This window comes from Siphateles boraxobius, unplaced genomic scaffold, assembly GCF_051911475.1.
Source record: "Siphateles boraxobius isolate OS27281-9 unplaced genomic scaffold, OSU_SipBor_1 41, whole genome shotgun sequence".
Classification (NCBI taxonomy): domain Eukaryota; kingdom Metazoa; phylum Chordata; class Actinopteri; order Cypriniformes; family Leuciscidae; genus Siphateles; species Siphateles boraxobius.
This window is the reverse complement of record NW_027509042.1, coordinates 12,151,800-12,178,280: the sequence shown is the minus strand read 5'-3', so window position 1 is coordinate 12,178,280 and position 26,481 is coordinate 12,151,800. Positions and strand designations below refer to the sequence as shown.

The window sequence follows — 26,481 nt, the reverse complement described above, 5'->3', positions numbered from 1 at the left end:
AAAGTTTACAGTGTTCAGGTTTTTGGTCTTTGGTGAAAAAGAGAGATCATAAGAGAACATTTTCAGATTGTACATAGAGCTGGATAGGATCATGGTTTATAGAAGGCCTGCTTTACCATTTACTCTCCACATCCAGATTTCCATTACACGAGAGTAGATGTTAAAACTTCATGCTGATTTGTACTCGGCTTTCGCCAAGATAAGCACCAACTAAGACATAGCTTTACAGTAACCTATGCTTCTACATCCATTTACACTTCTTTCCATATGGTGATGTAAATCTCCTTCTGTCTAGTGTTAACACGCGTCAGCACACACAACTGCTGCAACCACAGTGCTGTCCCCCCATGACAACCGTCTAAATTGAGCTGAGTAGGGGACATCGCTAGGGTCTTTAAGTGGGCACCTTCCGTCCTCAGTGTTTCGTCGACTAGCCCACGACACCTCAAGAGGGCTCGACAGTGACTCTGGCGTCCCAGAGTCACCCCCCTCCGTCCCCCACTCAACTCAGCCCAGCTTACTGACCTCTACTTCCCTCTTGCTGCTGAGACCTTACCACAATCTCACAATCTCTCCGCAACCCAACCATACGCGCCAACCCGTTTGTCTAAGGCTGTCGAGCCCCACTGGTGGGTTAATATGCAGTTTCAGTGGCAACGGTTCCGTATGGCATACCACCTACCGCAAAACACAATATCTGCCCAACCACCCGTCATTCACGCAATATACACAGGAACGTAATGACTGTAAATACTATACAACCTATACAAATAAACCAACAGTTGCTGCTGAGACCTAACCACAATCTCGCAATCTCAACGCAACCCAACCATACGCGCCAACCCGTTTGACTAAGGCTGTCGAGCCCAACTGGTGCGTTAATATGCAGTTTCACTGGCAACAGTTCTGTATGGCATACCACCTACCGCAAAACACAATATCTGCCCAACCACCTGTCATTCACGCAATATACACAGGAACGTAATGACTGTAAATACTATACAACCTATACAAATAAACCAACCGACTCTTCAAATTTTCAAGTAACCGTAGCATGGTGGCCTGTACACAGCCAGCTAGAATCATTCCGTCTCAACCACAGCCAGTTGCTGCTCCTTTCTACTGCTTCAGATAAGTTCTTTACTGTGCGACGCAACTCTTGGCCACTGAATCCGATGTCTCTGAGGAACCGGGTTGTAGAGTGTCCCACAAAACCTCAACAACCCACTTCCACTGGATAAACCTGGGCTCTCCATCCTCGCTGTTCTGCTTCAGTGGCCAGATGAGCATACCGCAGTTTCTTCCTCTCATATGCCTCATCTACCGCATCCTCCCATGGCACTGTTAACTCTATCAGTAGAACAATGCGTGCTGATCCAGAGCACAAAACAATATCTGGTCGTAGGTTAGTGGTGACAATCTCAGGTGGAAAAATAAGCCGTTGATCAAGATCAGCCAGCATTTTCCAGTCCCTAGCAGCTTCCAGTTGTCCTGGGCGAGAATTGGTGTTAGCACCTTTTCTTGGTGGTTGCTCGCCTGGGTGGAGGAATATTGTCTTCTGCGTGTAATGTTTTGCTAGAACAGGCGGCAACTTATTGGTCATACTACGCTTGCCTTCCAATGCTAAAGCCAAACATCGCAATACTTGGTCATGGCGCCAAGTAAACCGACCCTGGCTAAGAGCCACCTTACATCCTGTCAAAATGTGCCTTAATGTGGCAGGTGATGAACACAAAGGACAAGAGGGATCCTCTCCTACCCAGAGGTTTAGGTTCTGCGGTGATGGGAGAACATCATATGTTGACCTGATAAGGAAACTGATCCTACTCTCTTCCATTGACCAAAGGTCTTGCCAGCCCATTTTGCGTTTTTCCACACTATCCCATCTCATCCACTCTCCCTGCTTGGCCTGGGAAATGGCCTTTATACATCTCATCCTCTCCTCCTGCTTTCGCACCTCATTGACTACCAGCTTCCTCCTATGAGCTTAATTTAAGAATAAAGTAGTGAGTGCATAAGAGTTGATCATATTGATTTGTATAAATTGTTTTATAATGTTAGTTTTATGGTGTTGAAACTTGTTTTAACTCTGTTGTTACAGTATATAATTAAAGCAGCAGTTTTGCACTAATGTCATATTTTGCTATTCATTTGTAATGGATAATCCTATCTTTGTGTTTGTCCATTAAGCTTCAAATAGAATTAGTCTAGAATTTGAAGATGCAACTTCTCTGAGTTTGACAGTGTAGACTGTCTGAATTATCTTGTAACTTAAGCACAGCATGACAATGACAGCCGTTAAAGCATTAAAATGTATACTATATAAAAAGTCTTGTATTTTCACTCATTAACTGGTGTGTTTGTGCCATCTCAGGCGATGATGCAGACCTGTGCAGTGAGTTACTGCAGGAGTCTCTGGATGCTCTTCGGGCTCTCCCAGAAGCCACTCTGTTTGATGAGGGCACGGTGTCGTCCGTCTGGCTGGAGGTCGTCGAGAGGGCTACCAAATTCCTCAGGTTTACTTGTCATCTTCACTATTCCCAAATGGAGAAGTAGTGGTATTTACTATGTAGTAAGTTTTTGTCTAGAAAGCTTACACTACCTTTCAAAAGTTTAAGGTTGGTAAGATTTTAAAAATGTTTTTAAAAGTCCACCAAGTCCGTTTATTTGATCGAAAATGCATTAAAACATCGTGAAATATTATTACCATTTAAAAAAACAGTTTTACATTTTAATATATTTAAAAATGTAATTTAGTCATGTGATGGAAATCTGAACTATCATCAGCCATTACTAGTCTTAACTGACACATGATCCTTGTGAAATCATTTCAATATGGAACTTGATTATCATCAATATTAAAAACCACTTAATATGTTTGTGGAAGCCGAGATTTCACTGTCGTTTTGATCAATTTAATGCAACCTTACTGAATAAAAGTATTGAGTTCTTTTTAAAAAAAAAAATCTTACTGACTCCAAATTTTTGAACGGTAGTTAATATATAGATTTTTAGACCCCCTTTGTTAGTCAATTTTATCTCTTAAAACTCCTCTTTAATCACCAAAATGACTTATTGAAATGTTTTTTTTTCCTGTGAAAATAATTTATTCATGCCTTAAAATGGCTTGAATGTATCTCTATACCCTTGTTTATTTAGTATATTCTGATCCACGAATATGAAAATTAGCCCCGTCTCCACTCAATCACACCAGCTCAGACTACCCGATCCACCCTGTAGTAAACGCTACACAATGGCAAGAGGAAATATTGGTTTAATTCAGCACTATATGTTATCGGCTGTAAGTTATCGGCATTCAAATATTAAGAATTATCGGTATTGACCAAAATTTTCATATCGGTGTATCTCTATTAGAAACGCTTTAAACAACTAACAACGTGAGTGGAGAAAGGCATATAGTTCATCATAGCATTGAAATATACATCCCAAACAAAATTCACATGTCCTGCTATATTGCTAAATGTACCAGATTTTTCATATCAACAGAAAAATATACTGGGATAAACTGGTTTCTCTTGAGACTCCCTGCTTCGCAGCAGTTAATGATATGCTAAAGCCCGCCCAAGCGTTGACATGATTGGTTACAAGATAGTTTGTGGTGTAAGGAACACTGGCGATTTTTTTTCACTGCAGCTTTAAACAGAAAATGCTCAGCAATGGTGTTGCTTTAAGACAAACCATTTGCAAATTCATATTAAAAACACCACACAGACATATAAACAACATAAAAAAACTTGATTTTAAGGCATTAAGAAATTTTAACAGGGAAAATGGTTTAAATATAGGGACTTTAACATAAAGTGATCATAAATTCACACATTCCTAATGCTCATTGCAGTTTAAGCTTATTTTACTTTTATTTTTCAGTGACATCCATGGAAGTGCCAGTGGAAAAGCAGCCAGTAACATTCCCCTGCAGGATCAGCACTTGGCCCTGGCCATCCTGCTGGAGCTCGCAGTGCAGCGAGGAACTCTCAGGTATTCAGAGTACTGTTACATTTGACCAAGGTCCAAAATGTGTTAAAATTCTCATAAATCTTTAACTGAAAGACAATTTTTACTATCAGTTGGCCCTTGGCAAGAGTTAATTTTGTACCTTGCATTTGACTTTTGTTTTTCGAGACTTTTGGAAGGACTGAAGGGTCTTGTTCATAAATATTCTCTCTAACCTGCTTTTGCGTGTGTTTGTACCGTAGTCAGCTGCTGTCTGCGGTTCTGCTGCTGCTGAGGCTCTGGGACAGTGGAACCAGAGAGATGGATAATGAGCGCTCGACCCAGGGCACGAGCGCCCCTTTACTGCCCCTCCTGCTGCGCTTCCAGAACATCCACAGCACGAAGGAGGAGCCTGTTCCCGAAGAGGAGATCGAGGTGAGATTGAATCACTGAATAATATTCAGGACTGTGCTGTTCTTCCAGGTTTTATCTCACTGCTTTTGTTATCAGATCCTTTCGGCCCCTCTGAGCCCAAACGAGAGCTTTCTCCGCTACCTTACACTGCCTCAAGATAATGACCTGGCCATTGATCTGCGGCAGACAGCTGTAGTCGTCATGGCACACTTGGACCGCCTGGCAGCCCCGTGCAGCCCCCCGCAGTGCAGCTCACCCACTTCTAATAAGGTACTGCATGCAACAAACTCAGTCATGTTCTGACATTTTATTTGCAGTGTCATACAGGAAGTAACAGTCGCTTAGCCTTGTCATCTACTACCTGGCTGCTTAGAGTCCCCCTTTTTGTTGTTTGTGCTGAAGCAACTTTTTGACTCCAGAGCACAATGATTCTCCAGAAAGCTCCAAGGAACTCGCATTTAAATGGGATTATGTCCCTGTGATGTCAGTATACTGCGCTATAATCCCTCTGAGAAAAACAAAACCATTCTTAATAGATCTCAATCTCTTTGTCATTCCACTTCCAGGGTACACTGCAGGAGGTGATCGGTTGGGGTCTGCTTGGATGGAAGCCTTATGCTAATGTGAATGGACCAATTCAGTGCAAAGCATTGTCGAACCTGGGCGTCACACAGATTGTCTGCTCGGAGAAGGGTTTCTCCATTCTGACCATCACTGGTGCTGTCTACACACAAAATTACAAAAGCACCACTCTAGTGAGTCACATTTTGTTATCTGAATATCTTGTTTTTGTCCCCCCCCCCCCCCCCCCCCATACTTCACAGATTAATGTGACTGTGCGTATAACTGTTGCTGAGACAGATTTGTCTTTATTTTACTACTTTTAATTTGCACACTAAACCAATAAACCTGTGATTTCCCATCAGGGTCCTATGCTAGTCCACGCATTGTCATCTAGGAAAATAATGAAGCTTGCAGCTCATCCTGATGGGCAGCACTACTTGGCTCTTTCAGTTAATGGGGAGGTGTTCTCCTGGGGTTGTGGAGATGGAGGCAGACTGGGACATGGAGACACCACGTAAGAGCATATCATCTTCATCAAACTTTCAATAATTTCTCTCGGAGATATATATATACACACACACGCACGTTAAAAAATTTAGGAACGGTATATTTTCTTCTGTCTTTTACTGACAAAATGCAGTAAAATTTTAAATAACAAAATATTTAGATTTTTTTTTTAAATGGTAATTTATTCCTGTGATGGCAAAGCTAATTTTTGAGGCTTCTGAAATCATTATAATATACTTTTGGTGCTCATTTTTCATTATCATTTATTTGGAATAAAAATCTTTTGTAACATTATACATGTGGTCATTTTTCATTATCATTTATTTGGAATAAAAATCTTTTGTAACATTATACATGTGGTCATTTTTCATTATCATTTATTTGGAATAAAAATCTTTTATAACATTATACATGTCTTTACTCTGAATTTTGATCAATTGAATTAATATTTGCTAAATACAAAATATTAATTTATTTAAAAGAAATACCTCAAACTTTGAAACGATATTGCAGCTTGAAAAAGCATGTCATGTTCAAGGGGGAAAAATTTATATGAAAGTACAGGTATGTTGCAATGGACAGCGTGAAATACAGTTTAGCATTAATTATGAAAATATTTGACCTTTCAGTGTTGTGATTTGACCAATCAATATTAAGGCATCCAGAAAGTAAATTACAAATATGTAATATAAAAAGCATTTTTTTTCATTCTTTTTTACACACAATTTATGTTGTGTGATTTGTTGTATATTTCTTGCTTTTCTACAGGTATTTAGAGGAACCCACCATGATTGCAGTATTCACAGGGAGGCCGACGGGGAAGCAAGTCATGCACATTGCATGTGGCAGCACGTACAGTGCAGCGGTCACCGCAGATGGAGAGCTGTATACATGGGGCCGGGGAAACTACGGCAGGCTGGGCCATGGTAATATCTACAGTATAAATCCAGCTAAGATCCACTAGAATCGTACCTCAGGACAAAGTGAAATGTTGTCTACCTTGTTTCTAAAGGCTCCAGTGAGGACCAGACCACTCCCATGCTGGTAACCGCTTTAAAAGGGCTTAAGGTAATTGATGTGGCTTGTGGAAGTGGAGATGCTCAGACCCTTGCTGTGACTGAGAATGGTATGACATCTGAAAAGAACTCTTTCAGCAGTGATTTTAAGCTGAGTGGATGATGTGATCATATTTCTTTCTCTTACTCTCTACAGGTCAGGTATGGTCATGGGGTGATGGGGACTATGGTAAACTCGGCCGTGGGGGTAGCGATGGATGTAAAACACCAAAACTTGTGGAGAAGCTGCAGGACTTGGATATTTTGAAGGTGTGCTGCGGCAGCCAGTTCTCTGTAGCTCTTACTAAAGATGGACAGGTGTACACCTGGGGCAAAGGAGACAATCAAAGACTCGGCCATGGCACTGACGAACATGTCCGCTATCCCAAACTGCTTGACAGTCTGCAAGGTACATAACATTTTCCTTTGTTTTCAACCATTGTTTTCACAAAATATACATTTCAGGTTTTTAAAAACCCTCTTTGGTCTCTCCAGTGCTGGAAAGGGGGTCCTAAAGCTTTTGCCTGATCATAACCCTTCTTTTTCCAGTGATAATATTCTGACCTTTTCACTTAACTAACTCTTCCTTCAAATCTCCCTCTTGCTCACTCTCTCCTTCCACATCATGAGTGTATGCAACCCCGACTGCTGAATTATAAATTATACAAATTTGATGCTGTCAAACATTAATATGATAAAGGTTATGCCATTAATAGCAAATAGTGGATGACTTAAAGTAGGGCTGGGCGATATGGCCAAAAAATCATATCTCGGAATTTTTTGGTTAAATGGCGATATATGATATATATCTCGGTACTTTCTACATTTTTCTATTTGGATAAAGAAAATGTATTTATTTAAAAAAAAAAAAAATTTCACATCCTGCTCAATGATATCCAAACAATGTTGATATTGAAGGATATGAAAACAAATATAGGGAATGTAATGTAGGCTATGCAATATATTATGTGCAAAAAGGTGGTTAAAATCACATTCCATTGTAACATTACAAACTAAAAACAAAAATAATGCTTTTGTTTTTAAAAATGACTAAAGGCTAAACTAAAAATGAAAATAAAAACAAAAGCACGAACTAATTATATTAGCCTGCATTTGATTACCCCATTATAATGGTCACTTTCATAAAAATATACTTGTAGGTTTAAAATTCCACAAATGGCACATTTATTGTCTCCAACAACAAATATTTTAGTAAAATGTATTTTAGTCAGAATTATTGCGCTACTGTTCTATTGTGCTCGTCTGTTTGACTCGCATGCGCGCGGCGGCGCTCATTCACAGAAGCTTGAATTTTAGCGGAGATTCATTTGCAGAAGCTTATCCTCTCCTGACAGTGAAATGGACATATTTGTTTGATTTGTTTGAACATTTACAGATGGAGAATATACCTGTGAAATGTAAGTTAAGCACTGAGGTTAAATGTAAGTTAAACACTCAAACGCATTAAACAGCGCCAGTATTTATCTTTCAGTCACTAACAGTAGGCTATCTGTCCGAGCATCTGACAGGGCAAGCTGCTTTAAACTTGTTAACTATATTACCAGTTATTTTGAAGCGCTTAATAAGCTTGTGTCATGTTTAGGACAAATTGTACTGTTCTTTCACTGCAGGAGCTCACACTGCGTACTCCACTATTTTTCAGATGTGCTCGTATCGATATAACCGGTATTGCCTCATTCCATATCGTGGGAAAAAAAAAAATCGATATATTGTACAAACTCGATATACCGCCCAGCCCTAACTTAAAGCAGTATTTCCATTCGGTTATGTCGAGATGCTCTCGTGGGTGAACGTGACTTTGGGCCTCTGCATCTTGGTCAAAACACACAAAAGCACTCAAAATGTGAGTGCTGACTGTTTCAAGAGGGGAATAATCTGAATCTAATCTAAATCGCATTCAAGTTGGCTCCATTGTGGTATGGAATGGCCACTTTTAACAAACACTCTCTCCTTTCATTTATTATTATTATTATTTTTTTACCCCTATTAAATATTGACTTGTTTCACCTGTAAATGTTACATTATGGAAGTAGTGTGCAAAATCCATTTCATGCTCTGTCATCAGTTTTCATCTGCATTTAATGTAAATTCTGCTCTTAATATTCATTATTTGTCAATTTAGGTAAGAGGGTGGTGGATGTAGCGGTTGGCTCTACACACTGCCTGGCCCTCACCGAAGAAGGGGAGGTGCACAGCTGGGGAAGTAATGATAAACTACAGCACTTTGACACGCTCTTCTCCAATAAGAAGCAACCTAAAGCCCTGCCGGGGCTCAACTCCAAACACATAGTGGGCATCTCCTGCGGCCCTGGCCAGGTATAACCTGTCAGTCACCAAGATGTGATGAGTTGTACACTGCCTTTAACTGTGCATGCTTATTATCTTTCATATATTCTGTGTCAGAGTTTTGCATGGTCGTCATGCTCTGAGTGGTCCGTGGGGCTCCGCGTACCATTTGTGGTGGACGTATGCACTATGACATTCGACCAGCTGGACCTGCTTCTACGGCAGGTCAGCGAGGGCATGGACGGCAGCTCTGATTGGCCACCGCCACAGGAGAAAGAATGCATGGTTGTGGCCGCTCTCAACCTGCTCAGACTACAGGTCAGTCATCGAAACTTTCAGCCTTTTTCCATTTGAATGACAGAATTTGCGTTTTTATGTTCTAAAACAACAGTTTGAAAGGTAGAGCATGTGTCCTCTTAAAGGGATAGTTCCATTGGAAATAAAAATCATTATTATATTTAATGTATTTCAGCTCCATGCAGCCATCAGTAACCAGGTGGATCCTGAGGAGCTGGGTCTGGGCCTGGGCAGTGGGCTGCTTAATAACCTCAAGCAGACGGTGGTGACACTGGCCAGCAACGCTGGGGTGCTAAACACTGTGCAGGCGGCCGCCCAGGCCGTGCTTCAGAGTGGCTGGTCAGTGTTACTGCCCACTGCGGAGGAAAGAGCAAGAGCCCTGTCCTCACTGCTGCCCAATGCAGGTCAGTGCATGAATTCTGTGCTTGGAAAACTGCTGATACTATTTATCGTATACCTTTATCATATACATAGTATTGGCTGGTTTACATCTAGAAACAACTGTTGAGATGTGCAAAAATTCAAAAAATAAATTAATTAAAAGGTGATGATTTTTTCCAGTAAGCCTTTGATGGTCAAAAGCATTTCTGTGTTTTTAGCATCTGCTAATGAGATGGGTGTAAGTCCTGGCCGTCGCTTCATGATCGACCTCTTGGTTAGTAGTCTGATGGCGGATGGAGGGCTGGAGTCCGCTTTGAACGCTGCCATCACGGCCGAGATCCAGGTCAGCATGTTTTATTCATTAGTCACTTCATCATTTATTCACCCTTCATGCCTTATATTTGCAACACTGAACAGAGCACTGCCAAAAAACAGACAGAGGAAACAGATTCATGAACCCTGAGGGGAAAGTGTCAAAAACAATAAACATTTTAAATAATGTAATTCGTTATCCAAAACGTATATACACAAGTTTATTTTTGTTTAATTTTATTTGTTTTTTTCGTTTTGTTTTGACTTTCCAAGTAATTAATTTCTGTTTATCTTCAATTAGGATATTGAGGCAAAGAAGGAGGCACAGAAAGAGAAGGAGATCGATGAGCAGGAAGCCAGTGCTTCCTCGCTGCATCGGTGTCGCACCACACTGGACAAAGACCTGATCAACACCGGCATCTATGAGTCTGCCAACAAACAGAGCCTCCCATTGGTCCAGCTTGTCCAACAGTTGCTCAGGTACTGCAGAGACTTAACTTAACTTGCTACTTCTGGTGTATAGCCTGTAGTAACTCTTTTGTTTTGTGCTGTAGGAACATTGCTTCGCAGACTATAGCTCGTCTTAAGGATGTGGCGCGACGCATCTCAAACTGCCAAGACACGGAGCAGGTCAGCAAGGAGCGCTCGGCCTCTCTGGACCTACTGCTGCGCTTTCAGAGGCTGTTGGTCTGCAAGTTGTACGTTGGTGTCAATGGCACTGTGGGTGTGGGAGGATACAGTAAGTTGAAGAACTGAATTTTTTTTTGTGCATGGACTTATGACCAGGGGTTCTGTTGTGGAAGCCACCATTTGAGCATCAAGTCAACAGTATCTCTCATTGTCACAGCTTTGAGTCACTCCGAGATTCTGGGAGTAGGATCTCTTTTGAAGAAGTACATGGCTCTGCTGTGCACACACATTGGGGATATCCTTCCTGTGGCCACCAGCATCGCCCTCATCAGCCATCGTCACTTTGCAGAGGTGGCACGTGTCCTTGAGGGAGATCTCACGGGTGAATATGCCATTTCATGTAAACCTATAACATTAATCATGACTAAATAAATTGTCTAACTATATAAGACTAACTATATAATTGTCCTTTAATGTCACAATTGTTCTAAAGCTTTAAGTTCTGAATATGATTAACTGACCCTCATGTAATTTCAGACCTGTATGCTGTTATTTTTTCTTTTGAAGTCTATTTCTTTTCTTCATATGTTCTTTATTTTCTTCATTTGTTTTCTTAAATGTCATGATGTTGAACCCTTAAAAGGGAAGAGATTGTATTTGATTTGAAGGGGGTACAGTGTTGCAGAGCATTTTCATTGGAAAATGTCTTGCATTTCAATCTCTTCCTTCTAAAGGGTTTGGTATCATGAAAGTTGTTCAGAAAACATGCCTAAAAATGAAATTTGATGTCATTAACATCCAATTTGCACTTTATTTGGTTTGAGAGTTATTAGAATTTGTACCTCCACGTAAAAATTCTTTAAAAACCATGTAAATTGAGTATTTTCATTAGGAAGAGAATATTTCTTTAAAGTAGTGGTAAGTGATATTCATATTCATATTTGCCACCATCTTCCAGGTGTTTTGCTGCCAGAGTTGATCGTGTCCATTGTGCTGCTACTGACCCATGATGCGGGCCTGATGCAGGAGACTGGATCCATTCCTCTGCTCGCTGCTCTACTGGAGCACCTGGACCGTTTTAACCATCTCGCCCCTGGTACAGAGAGAGATGATAACGAGGATCTTGCATGGCCTGGGCTCATGGGTATGAAGAGAAATCCACCAATGCACTTCTTTCATAAACTAGAGAATCTGATTGTAGAGTTGAGTTAGGCTTGAATCCAATCCTATTTTAAATAAAGAAATTAGCAAATGAGTTACACAAAATGTAAGGAGTGTAACACAATATTTAGTCAATTTATTAAAGATATTAGAACACAGTATAGTAAATGAAGAGCAGTGATGCACAATTAGCTGTAAACCGCTTTCGTTTCAGGTTTCTTTTTCAATGGGCCGAGCTCAAAGAACAACGAGGAAGTGTCACTTATCCGCAAAGCTGACCTGGAGAATCATAATAAAGATGGTGGCTTCTGGACTGTCATTGATGGGAAGGTCTATGATATTAAAGACTTCCAGGCTCAGACTCTAACCGGGAACAGCATCCTCGGTATAGCAAACATGTAACAAAAATGCCAGAAACCTTTTACTTGAAAATAATTTTCAAATAAGAGTTTTGTAAGTTGATTGTCATCTGTTTTTCCTCCACAGCCCAGTTTGCTGGAGACGATCCTGTGGTAGCTTTAGAGGCCGCTCTTCAGTTTGAAGACACCAGAGAGTCCATGCAAGCTTTCTGTGTGGGCCAGTACATGGAGGTCTGTCTGACTTTTGTGTTCACCAGTTTAAACCCGGTTTATTCTAAGAATGTTCGGACTTCATTATTCTTGTTCTTGTTGGTTCTATGTTTGTCCAGCCCAACCAAGAAATGGTGACAACGCCTGACCTGAGCAGTCTGTCCTCACCTCTTATAGATGCTGAGAGGAACCTGGGTCTGCTGCTGGGGCTACATGCCTCGTATCTGGCTATGAGCACCCCTCTCTCCCGCATAGAGTTAGAATGTGCCAGTGAGTTATGATATTGAAAATGTTTCAGTAGTGCTTCAAAAAAATATACACACACACACACACACACACATATATATATATATATATATATATATATATATATATATCCCAAAAAAACAAGAAGAGTAAAAAATAAAAGTTTAACCTTTTTACTCCACTTTACTCTTCTACCTTTCAGAATGGCTCCAGTCATCTATTTTCTTCGGTGGTCTTCAGACGAGTCAGATCCACTATAATTATAATGAAGAGAAGGATGAGGACCACTGCAGCTCTCCAGGGACCACCACTCCAGACAAAGCCAAACTCTACTGCCGCAGAATCACTCTGAGTGATCACGCCCAGCCCTTTCTGCAAGCCATCGCTGACAACACCACCCAGGACCACACTGTGAAGGTCATACACAGGGAAAGACTATAATTTATATGTCTCTTCATTTAGTATTGTTTATTATACAGCCCATTCCCTAAGATTTCACTGTCAAATTGTTTATCAGAACAGATACTGCATCATTTGGGATGTGTTCTGATGGTTGATGTTGGATTCTTTCTTATTTGCTGCAGGATTTTTTATGCCAAATCGAGCGGTGCTGTAAACAGTACCATCTCATCACTCCCATCACTTTTCCACTGGAACATCCTGTAGAGGAAGTGGGCCGCCTGCTGCTCTGCTGCCTTCTCAAGCACCAGGACCTTGGTAACTTAGAAAGTGTTTGTTGAATTGAGTGGTGACGGCTGCTTCATATTTATAGTTTTAGTTTCTGAAATCCTACTCGCTAAAATAGCACGGAAGTTTCTGTCTTATTTTGTTATTCTTTGAATATTCCTTTTATTTTTTTTATTCATTAATAGTAAAATCTGTTTTCTTATGCAGGTCATGTTGCCCTCGCTCTTGTTGATCAATATGCCTTGGGTGTAGACCAGGGGAAACAGAGGTCCCTCCCTAAATCTGTGATTGATGTGTGTCGAATGGTGTACCAAGCCAAGTGTTCTCTAATAAAAGTGAGCAAAGGGCAAATCTAAATAATCCAAATAAATGTATTCTATTGTACCCGTTTCTTTGGAATATTCAGCTTGAGCCGTCACTTTTAGGATGAAATTTAAATGAGTGGTTACAGGAAATTAATTTTAGTACCTTTTACAGTAGCTTTACATTTGAATACATATTAATACCAGGTCTAAGCTGTGTTAAAGTGTAACGTGGTATGTTACCTTGTCATTTACATCATAATGACCTCTTTGACCATCTCTTCTGTGATCTTTCCTGTGTGGTACAGACACACCAGGAGCAGGGCCGCTCTTATAAAGAGGTGTGCGCCCCAGTGATCGAGAGGCTGCGATTTCTGTTTAATGAGCTCAGGCCTGCCGTCAGTAATGACCTGTCCATTGTGTCCAAACTGAAGCTGCTGAGCTCTCAGCCTCGCTGGAAGAGGATCACACAGAAACTGATCAGAGACCGCCGCAAAACAAGGGGTAACTAGTCTAACTGTTCATTTAAATGTTCAGTGTAAAATGTTCAGTCTGTAATTATGGCATGTTTCGCTTAATCTCTCAGTGTCTAAGAAGTCAGAGTCAGCTGATCTGGAGGAGTGTAAGATGGAGAGGGAAGGGACCAATGAGGAGCTGCCTGCTCCTATCAACCCCACCCCTGTGGATAAGAAACAAACTGTCAAATCTGCAAAGGTTTGCCTTTTCTCTCTCTCGCTCTTTCTCCAATTGAATCATGCATATTTGTCAGAGATTATCACAGCTGTATCTATAAATATCTCTTGCATCGCTACTGCTCCTACATCTTGGTGTTATTTGCGTGTTATATCTGTAGTTGCTGTCCTTTCAAAGTTACTTTAAATACCTTCTTCAGCATCAGTTTTTGTATCCTTAATGTTTTTTCTTTATTGAAGGGTCTGTGTTTATAAATAAAATTAAATAAAGAATTTTGACCTGTTTGAAATCATTTTTATTTAGCTTTTCTTTACAAATATTATTAAACACGTAATTAGATTAATTTAAGGTGCTCTAAGCGATGTTGGGTGACGTCACTTCTTGTTGACGTTTAAAGTATTGTCAAACAGAACGGAGGCTAGCTAGACCCTCCCTCCTCCTCATCCGCGCACTAACCCCCCAAATCCTTCTTGCTGGTTATTGGCTGGAACAGTTTGTTTCGGGGTGTGGGTTAGCTCAGTTTGTTTTGTTGCCGTTTTTTGGAGCCTGGGGTGTCTGTAGAGACTGCGTTTTTTACAGTGTGTTCAGGGGACAGGCAGCTAGCGGATAGTGAGGAGATGTTTGCTGTATGTGACAAATGTTTTGGCCTAAAAAACGCGTGACATCGCTTGGAGTACCTTTAATAAGCATATCATGTAATTAAAAATGTAATTGATTGACAGCCCTATTTATTAAATTTGTTTGCATCCTTTAACTTGTAGCAGGATAAGTGGCAGCCTCTGCTAAACACCATAGGCAGTGTTCAGAAGTACCGCTGGTTAAGGCACAGCGTTCAGGGCTCCATTTCTCAGTCCAGCCTCATGAGCACCATTGTTGAGTTTGCTCTGAAAGAGGAGCCACTGGACGTGGAGAAGATGAGGAAATGCCTCCTTAAACAGCTGGAGCGAGCTGAGATCCGGCTGGAGGGAATAGACACTATGCTTAAGCTGGCATCCAAAAACCTCCTCCTGCCTTCCGTACAGTACGCCATGCTCTGTGGCTGGCAGAGGGTCATACCTGAAGGGACCAATATTGGGTAAGTGCAAAATATTATCAATGTATAGCACTTTAAGCAGACTTGTGTTTACATTTAATATCTGCTTTGTTACAACAGGGAGCCTCTGGCTGACTGTCTAAAGGACGTAGATCTCATTCCTCCATTTAACCGAATGCTGCTGGAGGTGACGTTCGGTAAGCTCTATGCCTGGGCCATCCAGAACATCCGCAACATCTTGTTAGAGGCCAGTGGCAAGTTCAAGGAGCTGGGTAAGTTTAAAGATCAAAACTAGAATATCTTTATAGTACACAAAGGTTTGATTTTTTTTTATTAAACAAAAGAAATTGAGAGAAGCCTCTTAGGCTCACCAAGGTGCCATTTATTTGATCAAAAGTACAGCAAAACAATAATATTGTTAAATATTAAAAGAGAAAAGTTGTTTTAAATTGTAATGTAATTAATTAATTGTAATTAAAATTATATTTATTCCTGTAATGGCAAAGCTTAATTTTCAGCAGCCATATGATCCCTCAGAAGTCATTCTAACATGCTTAGTGTTGTCAAAAGTACAGACTTCCGTACCAAGTCGGTAATGAAACTTAAAAAAGGTGACGCTTTGAGCGCTGTTGAGTGGAATCGTAAACACCTCTGATTGCCCATTGTGCTCATCAAATATGTTTGTGATTGGCTACAATAATCAGCGATTCAAAAACATGTTGTATATACTTCAATGACGGTCTTACACAGATGCACACATAGCGTTTGAAAGCAGCCGTCTATCAGTGGTCCGTTCCGCTGATGGACGCCTGCTTGTGCTTTCAATCGCTCCCCCTTTCAAAACACTTTTAAACACTTTTGTGTGCGTTGATCATTGTAGCCAATCACAGACATCCGATTAGTGCGTGAACACAATGGCCAATCAGAGGTGTTTACGATTCTGCTCAACAACTGTATCAAATTTCAGTACCAACTTGGTACCGAAGTTGGTACTTTTGACAACACTAATGCTGATTTGGTGCTCAAGAAACATTTATTTTTATTATAAATGTAGAAAACAGTTTTGCTGCTTAATGTTTGAAAACCGTAATACGTTAAGTACATAATTTTTTACTTTTGAACAAATTTGTGTTCTTTCTGAATATAAGTATTAATTTCTTAAAATAAATAAATCTTATTGACCCTGAACTTTTTGTACAGCAGAGTATTTTCTTTTTTTTTCTTTTCATTTTACTGATTGTTGTTTCCTCTCCTCCAGGTGTGCAGCCAGTGCCTCTGCAGACCATCACTAATGAGAACCCAGCAGGCCCCAGTCTGGGTACCATCCCTCAGGCACGCTTCCTGCTGGCCATGCTCCATATGCTCACTCTCAAACACGGAGCCAACAGTCTCAGCCTCCTGCTGAACTCCGGCACCCTCGCCCTCACCCAGAGTGTTCTCCGACTCATTGGTTAGCACCTTCTCTCTTTATTTTCTAGGGCAGTTGGACACTCTTGTATAGGATTAGATTGGTTCAGTTCTATGGGATCATGTGGGTTCTGTTCTAAAGGGTTTGGTGGGATTCTATTTCTAGTTTTTAGTGTGGTTTGTATTTCTTGGTATGAATGTGTAAGGCCTGCCCAATCGGTCCAACGACAGTTTCCAATAAGCAGGTGAAGGTTTACTGTGTGTTACTGTCTTTTCCAGGTGGCAAAGTAATTTGATTCCAATTAACCTTTTATCTGACTCCATTTTATCACAACCTCGAATTTAGGTTAGAATACAAATTAGTTATTGGTCATTTATGTAATAGTTTAGCAGCACATTTGATTATTCTATTTAACTCTTTACTCTTATTATTCTCGTCCATTCGGGTGCCAAAGTCGCACAGGGTCCTCACACCGGCCATTCATATTATGTGGGCCCACGATCACGAACGCATCAGTTTTGGGTCATTAAAGAGAGGTAATTGGCTAATACCTTAGACGGTCGCATTCATGCTTACTCTAAGATATTTTGTATAGCCCCCTTGGTTGTATACACTTGAATTAAAGTAACGTTTTCTTTAGACAGAGGTCATGACCATGACTACATATATAAGTCGACCAATATTACTTCTCTGATAGTAGCTTTGGTTTGATCATGCCATGGTTTCCCACGTACACTTAACTAAAGTAAGCAGAGATGGTGACCGGAACTGGCCGATTTTCACGTGATTGGCCATGATCGGAAGATTATTAACTTAAGTAGATTATGTTGTAAATCAGAATAAATCCAAATGTAAACAATTTATTGTGTCACATGTATATGTATCATGCTAATTACATAATCAGTTCAAAGATAATCAATACAATAACATCAAATGCTCCGAGATAGAGTAAAAGATGTACCTGACTCAGGAAATACATTACGGCCGGATTTCATTACAAATGGTCCGAGCCTCTTGTTGCATTTCTTTATATACCCAGACCAAGAAAGAAACCTAAACATATGCTAACAATGGGAATCTGCATTAATCACTGTCTCCAGAGTTTACATCTTTTGAGGGCAGGATGCTATTTGCACTAAAGACCCACCCTCCTCTGTATGCAAGATATCTCTAAACTCTTAAAAACTTTATTACCTTTCGGTTTACTTCTTTGGGGATGAGACCTTTGTACCAGTGCCACTGAGACGTTTTAAAGCGGCACTATGCAGGATTTCTGTTTTTGTCAAACAGCGATCCCTAGAGTCGCTGTAGAGTACTTGTATTTAACGTTACTGTTGTAAACACCACTCACGCAGAGCGTATCTGTACTCACGGCCACTGCAAATCATAATAATAAAGTAGCCTACCGCGTTAGGCTTACCTGAGCCTAAATGCCAGATGACACCAATAAAGTGTATCATGTACGTCACATTATTTCGCAGGGGTCTCAAGTTTTGAAGACAGGCAAGAGTGACATCCAGCCGACAGATAGATTTTTTTTATGTTGCTCTACGAACAACACCAGAGGAGACGCGCTTGATTCCTGCCGGTTCCACAGTGAGAGCGGCGCGGCCAGAGTTTTGGCATATTAAATATATTACAAATAGTTTTTCAGCGTGAGAAATACAATGTGTGGCGGGAGAGCGTGACAAAAGACCGAAATGAGTGACTGTCACGCTCAATGCGTGACACTTGAGAGCCCTGATTTTTTTTTGCCCTGTTGATTATTGCAATTTATCATAATAGTTTGCAAATTGCTCTCATTTACACTATTTACAACATGTAGGCTTATTTATGTCCTGATAATTATGTGAGATATTGACAACTGTTCTCATGATAATCGCAGGAATCAACTTTAACAGTGAAAGACTGAGCGAGTGGGACTCTTGTCCGGTTCCTCGTGCTGTCAGATTCTCGTTACCTTTTTCTAGACTCTTCCAACCGCGCTTTCTTCATTTTTTTTCGCCATTCTGAAAACGCAGGTCCGATGTTTACTCGTGTCTGTCTCCTCGCTCGGTCAGTCTGCCATTTCCTCTTTCTCTGTTCCTCCGACAATGGTTTTCTAGCTTTCTGCTTCTTATATGCCAGCTTTGCCATGGGACGATAGTTGTTCTTATAACTTAGCTAGCCGTATCCTGGATGGGGGCGTGTACGCGTGCAGTGCCGTAAAGCAATTCGTTACCTCGCGAGACCTGATATCACACGATACTTCCTAACACTGAGGCCCGCCGGCCCAAAGTTGCGAGGGTGGTTTTGCGGCTCACAGGCACCAGGGGGGTGCGAGACGACTACCATTCAACACGAAATCAGTAATATAAACATTACAATGACTCCAAAGCTGTTCGGTTAAGGTATAAAAGTTACTTAGTTCTGCTTTAAATGATACCAAACATGTATAGTGTTGTATGATAATTGTTCACATTAAACCATATCGTTTTTTGGTGAATTTCAGGTGATCTCAGCATGAGAGAGATACGAGATGGGGAAGGGAGAGAATTGTAAATTGGGAGGGAATCAACTCAAGTGTGAACCTGTCTCAAAGGGGGATGTTAATATATAGCAAGAGAGTTCAGATATTAATTTCCTTTTGTTTTCTCAGAGTTGCCCTCTCTTCCAGTTTTTCCAGTCTTACAAATGTGTCGGCATTGTATTGTACAGGTCCCAGCTCTGACATCAGTGAGGAGGAGTTGAGCACTGTAGCTCATGGAGACTCTGCTACAGTTCTCGAGGAGTCCAGAAAGGAGACGACCCCCATTCCTCTCCCCGCCTCCGGCCCCGAGTTGGCAGCTATGATGAAGATTGGCACTAGGGTGATGAGAGGACCTGACTGGAAGTGGGGAGACCAGGTGTGTTAAATTCGACATGTTTGCATTTGTGTACACTTGAATTCTGAAGTGTGGATAAGACAATGCCAGGTCAGTTTCTTGTTCAAGTTCCTGTATGGTGTGTTTTAGGATGGCCCACCTCCAGGCCTAGGGCGTGTGATTGGGGAGTTAGGAGAAGATGGCTGGATTCGTGTCCAGTGGGATACCAGCAGCACCAATTCCTACAGGATGGGCAAAGAGGGCAAGTATGACCTTAAACTGGCTGAGCCGCCACCTGCCACCCAACCTGCCACAGAAGACTCTGACACAGAGGACGACACAGGTTAGTGCTGCACTCTGCTCTGGCATTCCAGATAACACAACAATTACTTCCTAATCTTGATATTTTAATGTATTCGACCTTGTCATATTGATTTATTAATATATACCTCTCTTGTATTCACTCAGAAGGGGAGGTGATGGAGAAGAGTGTTCACCCTACTGCGATTATGTTGACCAGTACAGTTAATCTGTTGAAGACACTATCACTATCCTCTGGGATTTATGCTGAGGTGATGCAGGTCGATGCCATTAGCACTCTGTGTGGTCAACTTAGGATACTGGTGGAGAGCGGAGCCAATGACAAGACTGGTAACAGTTTCTTTTTTGATCATATCAAATAATTAAATGTCACATAGTAGTTATATATATTTATAGGGTCCTTTCAACCACATTCCTCCCTTTCTTCTTTAGGTTGTTCGTCTCACAAGCTGGTGTCCCTTGAGCAGCACAGGAGCTGGTGCACGCTGGGATTTATTCGCAGTATAGCTCTCATGCCCCAGATGTGCAGTACCTTGAGCTCCTCTGCCTGGATAAATCTGCTCATACGCATCGTGGAGGGCCACCAGTCCTTCACTGCAGTCACACTACAAAGACAGGTGCCGGCAATGTTCTGGTTTATCATGAGTTCTGCTTAGGTTTACCTAGAGAAGGAGAGCTTTCCTTGTCTCATGACTGTAACATTTGACTGCAAAACTGTCATTCTACAAGTTTCATGTGTACCACAGGGTTAAAATGAGTGCAGCCGAGCGGTACACTTTAGTGCTGTTGACAGGATCCATTTAGTGCCATGTTTTAATCAATCTCTCCGCACCCCATTGCAGATTCTTGCCCTACGGCTTCTACAGGCAGTATTACCATCCTGGGATAAGACAGAGCGCTCACAGGATATGAAGTTTCTGGTGGAGAAACTCTTTGGGTTCCTCGGAAGCCTGCTCAGCACTTGCTCCTCAGATCTGCCCCTTCTCAGGGGTACTGTACATTTATTTGCTTTTCTCATTTTTTGTGCTAAAATTCTTTGATTCGAGGTAGTGCAAAGCCTGATATGAGGATGTCACCTTAACCTTTTAATTTTTTTTATGTTTTGCGATTTACAGAATGTTCGATGCGCAGGAGGAAGTCCCGCCCTCAAGCCTCTCTGACAGCCACTCACAGCAGTACCCTAGCAGAGGAAATAGTGGCCTTACTGCGTATACTTCATTCCCTTGGCCAATGGAATGGCCTAATAAATGAATACATTAACTCACAGCTCAGTGGTATCAGTGACGTCATGGCAGGCAGACACACTGAAGCGGTATGAGTGAAATTTATAATATTCAATAATAGTCACCCAATAATAGTGTTGTAAAATGATGACTTAAGGTGCCATATATTGATATCGAGTCCTGGCTAGAGGATTTTGAGTTCTTCTATACTGTGTTTCTATCAGGCTGTGCTTGAAGACTACCTCCCCAATGCAGAAGCCCCTGCTGTGGGCAGCCTGATGGCTGTTTTGGCGGTCATTGGTGGGATTGATGGCCGTCTGCGCCTAGGTGGACCTGTGGTTCACGAGGAATATGGGGAGGGCACTGTGACTCGGATCACACCTAAAGGACGAATCACTGTTCAGTTCCACGAAATGAGGAACTGCAAAGTCTGCCTTCTCAGTCAGCTCAAGCCGGTACATATTTGCTAACGTGCAGTATTACTCGCTGTTCATTCATAACTACTGGATGGTAGGGGTGTAACCATACACTCATGTCATGATTCGATACAAATTGCGTTACTGAACTCACGATACAATACTATTGTGATAGTGTAAGTCAAAATAAAGACTTTTTTAAATGTATTATTACTTTATTATCATATTATTATTTTATTATTATCAGGACCCACAAATATTCCCCCATTGCATTATTATATATTATATTCAACATTTTCACAATATTACTGTTTTACTTCATCTAAATAAATATGCTGACTTGGTGACCTTTGATTGGTAGTGTAAAATATGCACAATATACGCACAGTACTATATATTGGAGATATGTTAAGGGCAGTATGTGTACAAACATGACCATCGTTTATCTCTGTGGTTGATTTTCTGTTTTTAAAATCTTTACAGATTCACATGGTTCCATTCAGTGTTCAAAACCTGCCCTTCAGTGAGCCCATGCTGACTGTGTGGGCGAAGCTAGTCAACTTAGCAGGAAGCAAGCTGGAGAAACAACGCATGAAGAAATCCCTTATTAGAGGACTTACAGGTACAGCAACTGCAGCAGTCATGAATCAAATGTTATTCTCGTGTGATCTAATATTATTAATCCTGGGTATTCGTATGCTGCCATTACACACTGTACATTCCTAAACCCTGGGTTAACGTCCTAATTAGCATATTTACAGTGTCTGTGTCACTTATTGGACGAACATCGCACGTTGATATGCTTACATTAGGGCTCAAGCATTGTGCAACCTCATATTATATTTTGCAGAATTTGCAGACTGTAGGTTTATCCTAAATGGACTTTTCGTACTATAAAGATAAGAATGAAATGGTCTCTTCTGAACTTCAAGTGTCGTTTTTCCTGTCATGTTTGACATTTATCCCCTCAAGTGCTAATCTAAAGCTACTGTTTATACAATGGGGTGTGTCTGAGGTATACAATGAGGTTGCTAAGCATTTAGGTGTAACATTCTGCACTGCTTCACCAAAAAAAAGCTGTGCCAACCCCACTTCTAAAATATAAGTGTGAATCATTCCTTTACCAGGGGTTTAAAACAGCGTTTAGAACGACAATAACCTGGGGTTAAACGCAGTGTGAAAAGCCCTTATATGAATTTGCTAGTCTTTATTCATGCAGAAGCATCTGTTTCACTCAAACTAATCTATGTATGAAAATATATATTCTGGTTTATGTGTTTGTCATTGCAGCTGATCAGGTGGATGTACATTTGCTGCGGTGTCAGCAGCTCAGGCTTTATATCCTGAAGGCAGCACGGGCTCTGCTCTCCCACCAGGACAAACTCCGACAGATCCTTTCTCAGCCAGCCGTCATAGACGTCAGCCCCAATCCTACAGGTGCAATGATCCTTTCATTCTGTGGTGTCATAAGTGTTCCAATTTTTATCACTCAAAGCTGGACCACCAATCAGACAATGAAGTTGCAATGGGTATTAAATATCTGTAAACTGACTGTAATGTACTGGCAATGATTCAAACAGAATTGTGTCTGGTTGTATCCCATCACTACCCCCTGGTGGTCATGTGTAGATGTAGAATTATTATTATTTATTTTTTTAAATCTGCTTTTAAATATGGTGCCTATAGAGTGGTGCAGGGATTATGTCAAAACCCAGGAAGACTTATTCTCCAGTGGTTCCCTCGAGATATTCCAATGGGTATATATATATAATGGGTTTTTGATTTTATGAGTAAAAAAGAGTCTGTGGTTAACAACTCAATGACACTTGGACATTTTTTTATCAGCGTAAACTGCACACACTTAAACCCCAAGCGTTCTTATTTGGTTTAATTTATGTGTTAATTAATGAAAACACTTAAAAAAAAAAAAAGCTTAATTGTGTAATTAACATTGTAGAGCAAAACGTCCAAGTATTGTCAAGTTATTTTTACCACAGACCTTATTTTACCCATAAATTGGAAAACCCCATTATAGTTATAACTAGCAAATTCTTCTTCTGGGTTTTGTTGTCATCCCTGCACCACTCTATTTGACTAAGGTCTATATGTTGCTCACAGTAACAACAGTCTATTTACTTTGTAAATGGCAATTGTGTGATGTGCTTATGTAATATTTTGTGTGTTTGTTTTCAGAGGATCAGTGTGGGTCGTCTCCTGATGTGGGAGAATTGTCTCCTGAGGGTCCTCAGCCTCCCCTCATCCTCCTGCAGCAGCTGCTGTCAGCATCCACTCAACCTTCCCCCATCAAAGCCATATTCCACCGCCAGGAGCTAGAGGTCAGATTCACATGGTCCCATCTCACTTCCTTGATATTTGTGCGTTAAATTATATTAAATGCGTGTGAAATTAAATGCTTTGACATGCTTTTGCTTTTTAATATAATATATTTTTATCATCATTGTACAGTATTTTTATTCAGCAAGAGTGCATTAAATTGATCAAAAGTGACACTTTTTTTATCAAATATTTATTTTTAAATATACATTTTGCTAACACTTTATTTTACAGTGTCTTTTTACACATCACATTGCAGTTACAGTAGTAATAACTACAAATTATGCATAATTGCATGCAACTAACTCTTAAAGGAGAACTCCGGGCAATTTTTAAGTTAATCTTGATCGTTAGAGCTTTGTGAGTACTGACTATAGAAAAAAAAACGAACCGGATTGGTGCTTGCTACGCGGAGCTGCGACCGCGAATGCCCAGAGCTCCCACCCAGCTAAAACGGCAGCTATGGGGGCATGGACATAAAGAGCGTTTTTGAGCCTATTAACAGACACAAAATGCAATTAAAAGGTCTGTCCAACATGAACAGGGACCCTACATGTGAACAAGATGCGTTTAGCAACTTAGCCATTGTTTCAACTCACCTAAATAGTCTTTTAGACGGCAAGCTGTAGTCTCGCGCTGCAGTCCCGTGCTGTAGCCGGAAAAGGTAAACAATGTCCAGGTGGGAGGAGCGTTGATCATGTGCGACGAGTCTTCGTACATGGAATGGCATTTTTCTTCAAACGGCCCCGCTGTGTTGAGTGTGTGTAGTCATCCTTGTCAAAGTGTTCACTGCAAATGCGGTAATCTTTAGCGCGTAGTACTTCTACGGGAGTTTGCACATCAAGTTGAAGTACAACTAGCCACAACTGCAGAATCTCGAGGTCATGGAAAGGAAGACGATGAAAATTTAAGCTCTTATATTTTCGCATTCGGTTGCCACAATTCGGAAAGGCACAAACACGAACCATTTCTTCTTCACTTGTAAGCAACTCTGATCATAACTCGTCGCACATGATCAACGCTCCTCCCACCTGGACATTGTTTACCTTTTCCGGCTACAGCACGGGACTGCAGCGCGAGACTACAGCTTGCCGTCTAAAAGACTATTTAGTTGAGTTGAAACAATGGCTAAGTTGCTAAACGCATCTTGTTCACATGTAGGGTCCCTGTTCATGTTGGACAGACATTTTAATTGCATTTTGTGTTAATAGGCTCAAAAACGCTCTTTATGTCCATGCCCCCATAGCTGCCGTTTTAGCTGGGTGGGAGCTCTGGGCATTCGCGGTCGCAGCTCCACGTAGCAAGCACCAATCCAGTTCGTTTTTTTTTCTATAGTCAGTACTCACAAAGGTCGAACGATCAAGATTAACTTAAAAATTGCCCGGAGTTCTCCTTTAACTAAACCTTAAACCTACTCCTATGCTAAGGACATATAGATAATTATTACTCAGTTCTTAAATGTATAATTACACTGTAACTGAACACCTTAAAAATATACTGTAACTGGACACCGTAAAATAAAGTGTAACCTAGATTTCATTGCATGAATTGTTATTAATGTGTTATTTACTGTCTTTGAAATTAAATAGTGTCATGTTATATTGGCCTGTATCAGCTTTATATCAGCTATTGGCATCGGCCTTATTAAAAAAAACATATCGGTCAACCACTACAATAAATGTATAAAAACAGTTATTTGAAATAATATTTCACACTATATTACTGGTTTTACTGTATTTTGGATCAACAAAATGCAAATTTGGTGTAAGCGCCTCTTTTTTTTCTTTCTTTTTTTTTTCTCAAAAGCATTAAAGGAGTAGTTCACTTTTTAAAAAATGGGATTTCTGGGTCCCCATTCTAGGATTCTTCCCCCAAACATTCTAGGATTTTTCCCCATATAATGGACTTCATTGGGTACCAAACGGTCCAAGGTCCAAATGACAGTTTCAACGTTGAATGAACGAAATGACTCGAAAAATGATTTGTTCATTTTGATGAACGAGTTCGAACAGGAGAGTCACGAACGTGCATCACAGAACAGAGCAAGGCGAGCATTTGTGCTTATAAAACGTAAACTTTTTTATTTATTTTTGAAATGACCGATCGTTTTGCAAGATACGACCCTTATGCATCGTCTGGTGTCATTTAAAGCCATTTGAAGCTGCACTGAAACTGTCATCTGGACCTTGGACCGTTTGGTACCCAATGAAGTCCATTATATGGAGAAAAATCCTAGAATGTTTTCATCAAAAACCTTAATTTCTTTTCGACTGAAGAAAGAAAGACATGTACCTCTTGGATGACATGGGGGTGAGTAAATTATCAGCCAAAGTTTTTTAAAAAGTGAACTACTCCTTTTAAAAATCTTACCAACTTTTGAACTATATTATAAAATAATGATACTTTTTTTAAAATTAAATATGTTTCATATTTGCTGTTTCATATGTTCATATGTGAGCTTTCAGTTACCAGCTCCATATGTAGCAGATGTTACATCACCCCCTGAATTTCAAATGTCTTCACTCAGTTTTTGTGTGTATGTGTGTTCAGGCAGCAGCTCTGGCTGTGTGTCAGTACCTGGCTGTTGAATCCACACACCCATCCTCCCCTCTGTTTGAGGACAGTAGCTCTAGCGAGGCCACAACACCGGTCACTGTGCAGCATATGCGCCCACCCAAGCAGAAGAAACACAAGACCTCACCTGTGCCCCCTGCTCCCATCGTCCTGCAGCTGATGGAGATGGGCTTTCAAAGGAAAAACATTGAGTTTGCCCTCAAATCACTTTCTGGAACCACAGGCGCTTCTGGAGTGCCAGGTAATGCTT

At 40.8% G+C, this 26,481-nt stretch overlaps 1 protein-coding gene across 2 annotated transcripts in view; it reads left to right on the top strand.

Annotated features, from left to right (window-relative positions):
- Window positions 1–26,481, top strand: part of herc2 (HECT and RLD domain containing E3 ubiquitin protein ligase 2) — a 68,519-nt gene that overhangs the window by 16,597 nt on the left and 25,441 nt on the right. For both annotated transcript variants that reach the window (XM_077198437.1, XM_077198438.1), the window contains exons 7-45: window positions 2,375–2,516; window positions 3,889–3,999; window positions 4,218–4,389; window positions 4,465–4,638; window positions 4,935–5,123; window positions 5,295–5,446; window positions 6,208–6,365; window positions 6,452–6,565; window positions 6,652–6,903; window positions 8,638–8,831; window positions 8,919–9,119; window positions 9,274–9,502; window positions 9,698–9,822; window positions 10,093–10,271; window positions 10,346–10,530; window positions 10,639–10,803; window positions 11,380–11,565; window positions 11,797–11,967; window positions 12,069–12,172; window positions 12,271–12,421; window positions 12,600–12,814; window positions 12,982–13,114; window positions 13,292–13,419; window positions 13,695–13,890; window positions 13,973–14,100; window positions 14,841–15,154; window positions 15,233–15,384; window positions 16,371–16,562; window positions 19,218–19,405; window positions 19,514–19,706; window positions 19,832–20,014; window positions 20,117–20,301; window positions 20,527–20,674; window positions 20,800–20,996; window positions 21,132–21,362; window positions 21,807–21,945; window positions 22,614–22,760; window positions 23,517–23,659; window positions 26,208–26,472. In XM_077198437.1, coding sequence (XP_077054552.1) covers window positions 2,375–2,516; window positions 3,889–3,999; window positions 4,218–4,389; window positions 4,465–4,638; window positions 4,935–5,123; window positions 5,295–5,446; window positions 6,208–6,365; window positions 6,452–6,565; window positions 6,652–6,903; window positions 8,638–8,831; window positions 8,919–9,119; window positions 9,274–9,502; window positions 9,698–9,822; window positions 10,093–10,271; window positions 10,346–10,530; window positions 10,639–10,803; window positions 11,380–11,565; window positions 11,797–11,967; window positions 12,069–12,172; window positions 12,271–12,421; window positions 12,600–12,814; window positions 12,982–13,114; window positions 13,292–13,419; window positions 13,695–13,890; window positions 13,973–14,100; window positions 14,841–15,154; window positions 15,233–15,384; window positions 16,371–16,562; window positions 19,218–19,405; window positions 19,514–19,706; window positions 19,832–20,014; window positions 20,117–20,301; window positions 20,527–20,674; window positions 20,800–20,996; window positions 21,132–21,362; window positions 21,807–21,945; window positions 22,614–22,760; window positions 23,517–23,659; window positions 26,208–26,472 — 6,831 coding nt within the window. The remainder of the gene's footprint in view (window positions 1–2,374; window positions 2,517–3,888; window positions 4,000–4,217; window positions 4,390–4,464; window positions 4,639–4,934; window positions 5,124–5,294; window positions 5,447–6,207; window positions 6,366–6,451; window positions 6,566–6,651; window positions 6,904–8,637; window positions 8,832–8,918; window positions 9,120–9,273; window positions 9,503–9,697; window positions 9,823–10,092; window positions 10,272–10,345; window positions 10,531–10,638; window positions 10,804–11,379; window positions 11,566–11,796; window positions 11,968–12,068; window positions 12,173–12,270; window positions 12,422–12,599; window positions 12,815–12,981; window positions 13,115–13,291; window positions 13,420–13,694; window positions 13,891–13,972; window positions 14,101–14,840; window positions 15,155–15,232; window positions 15,385–16,370; window positions 16,563–19,217; window positions 19,406–19,513; window positions 19,707–19,831; window positions 20,015–20,116; window positions 20,302–20,526; window positions 20,675–20,799; window positions 20,997–21,131; window positions 21,363–21,806; window positions 21,946–22,613; window positions 22,761–23,516; window positions 23,660–26,207; window positions 26,473–26,481) is intronic.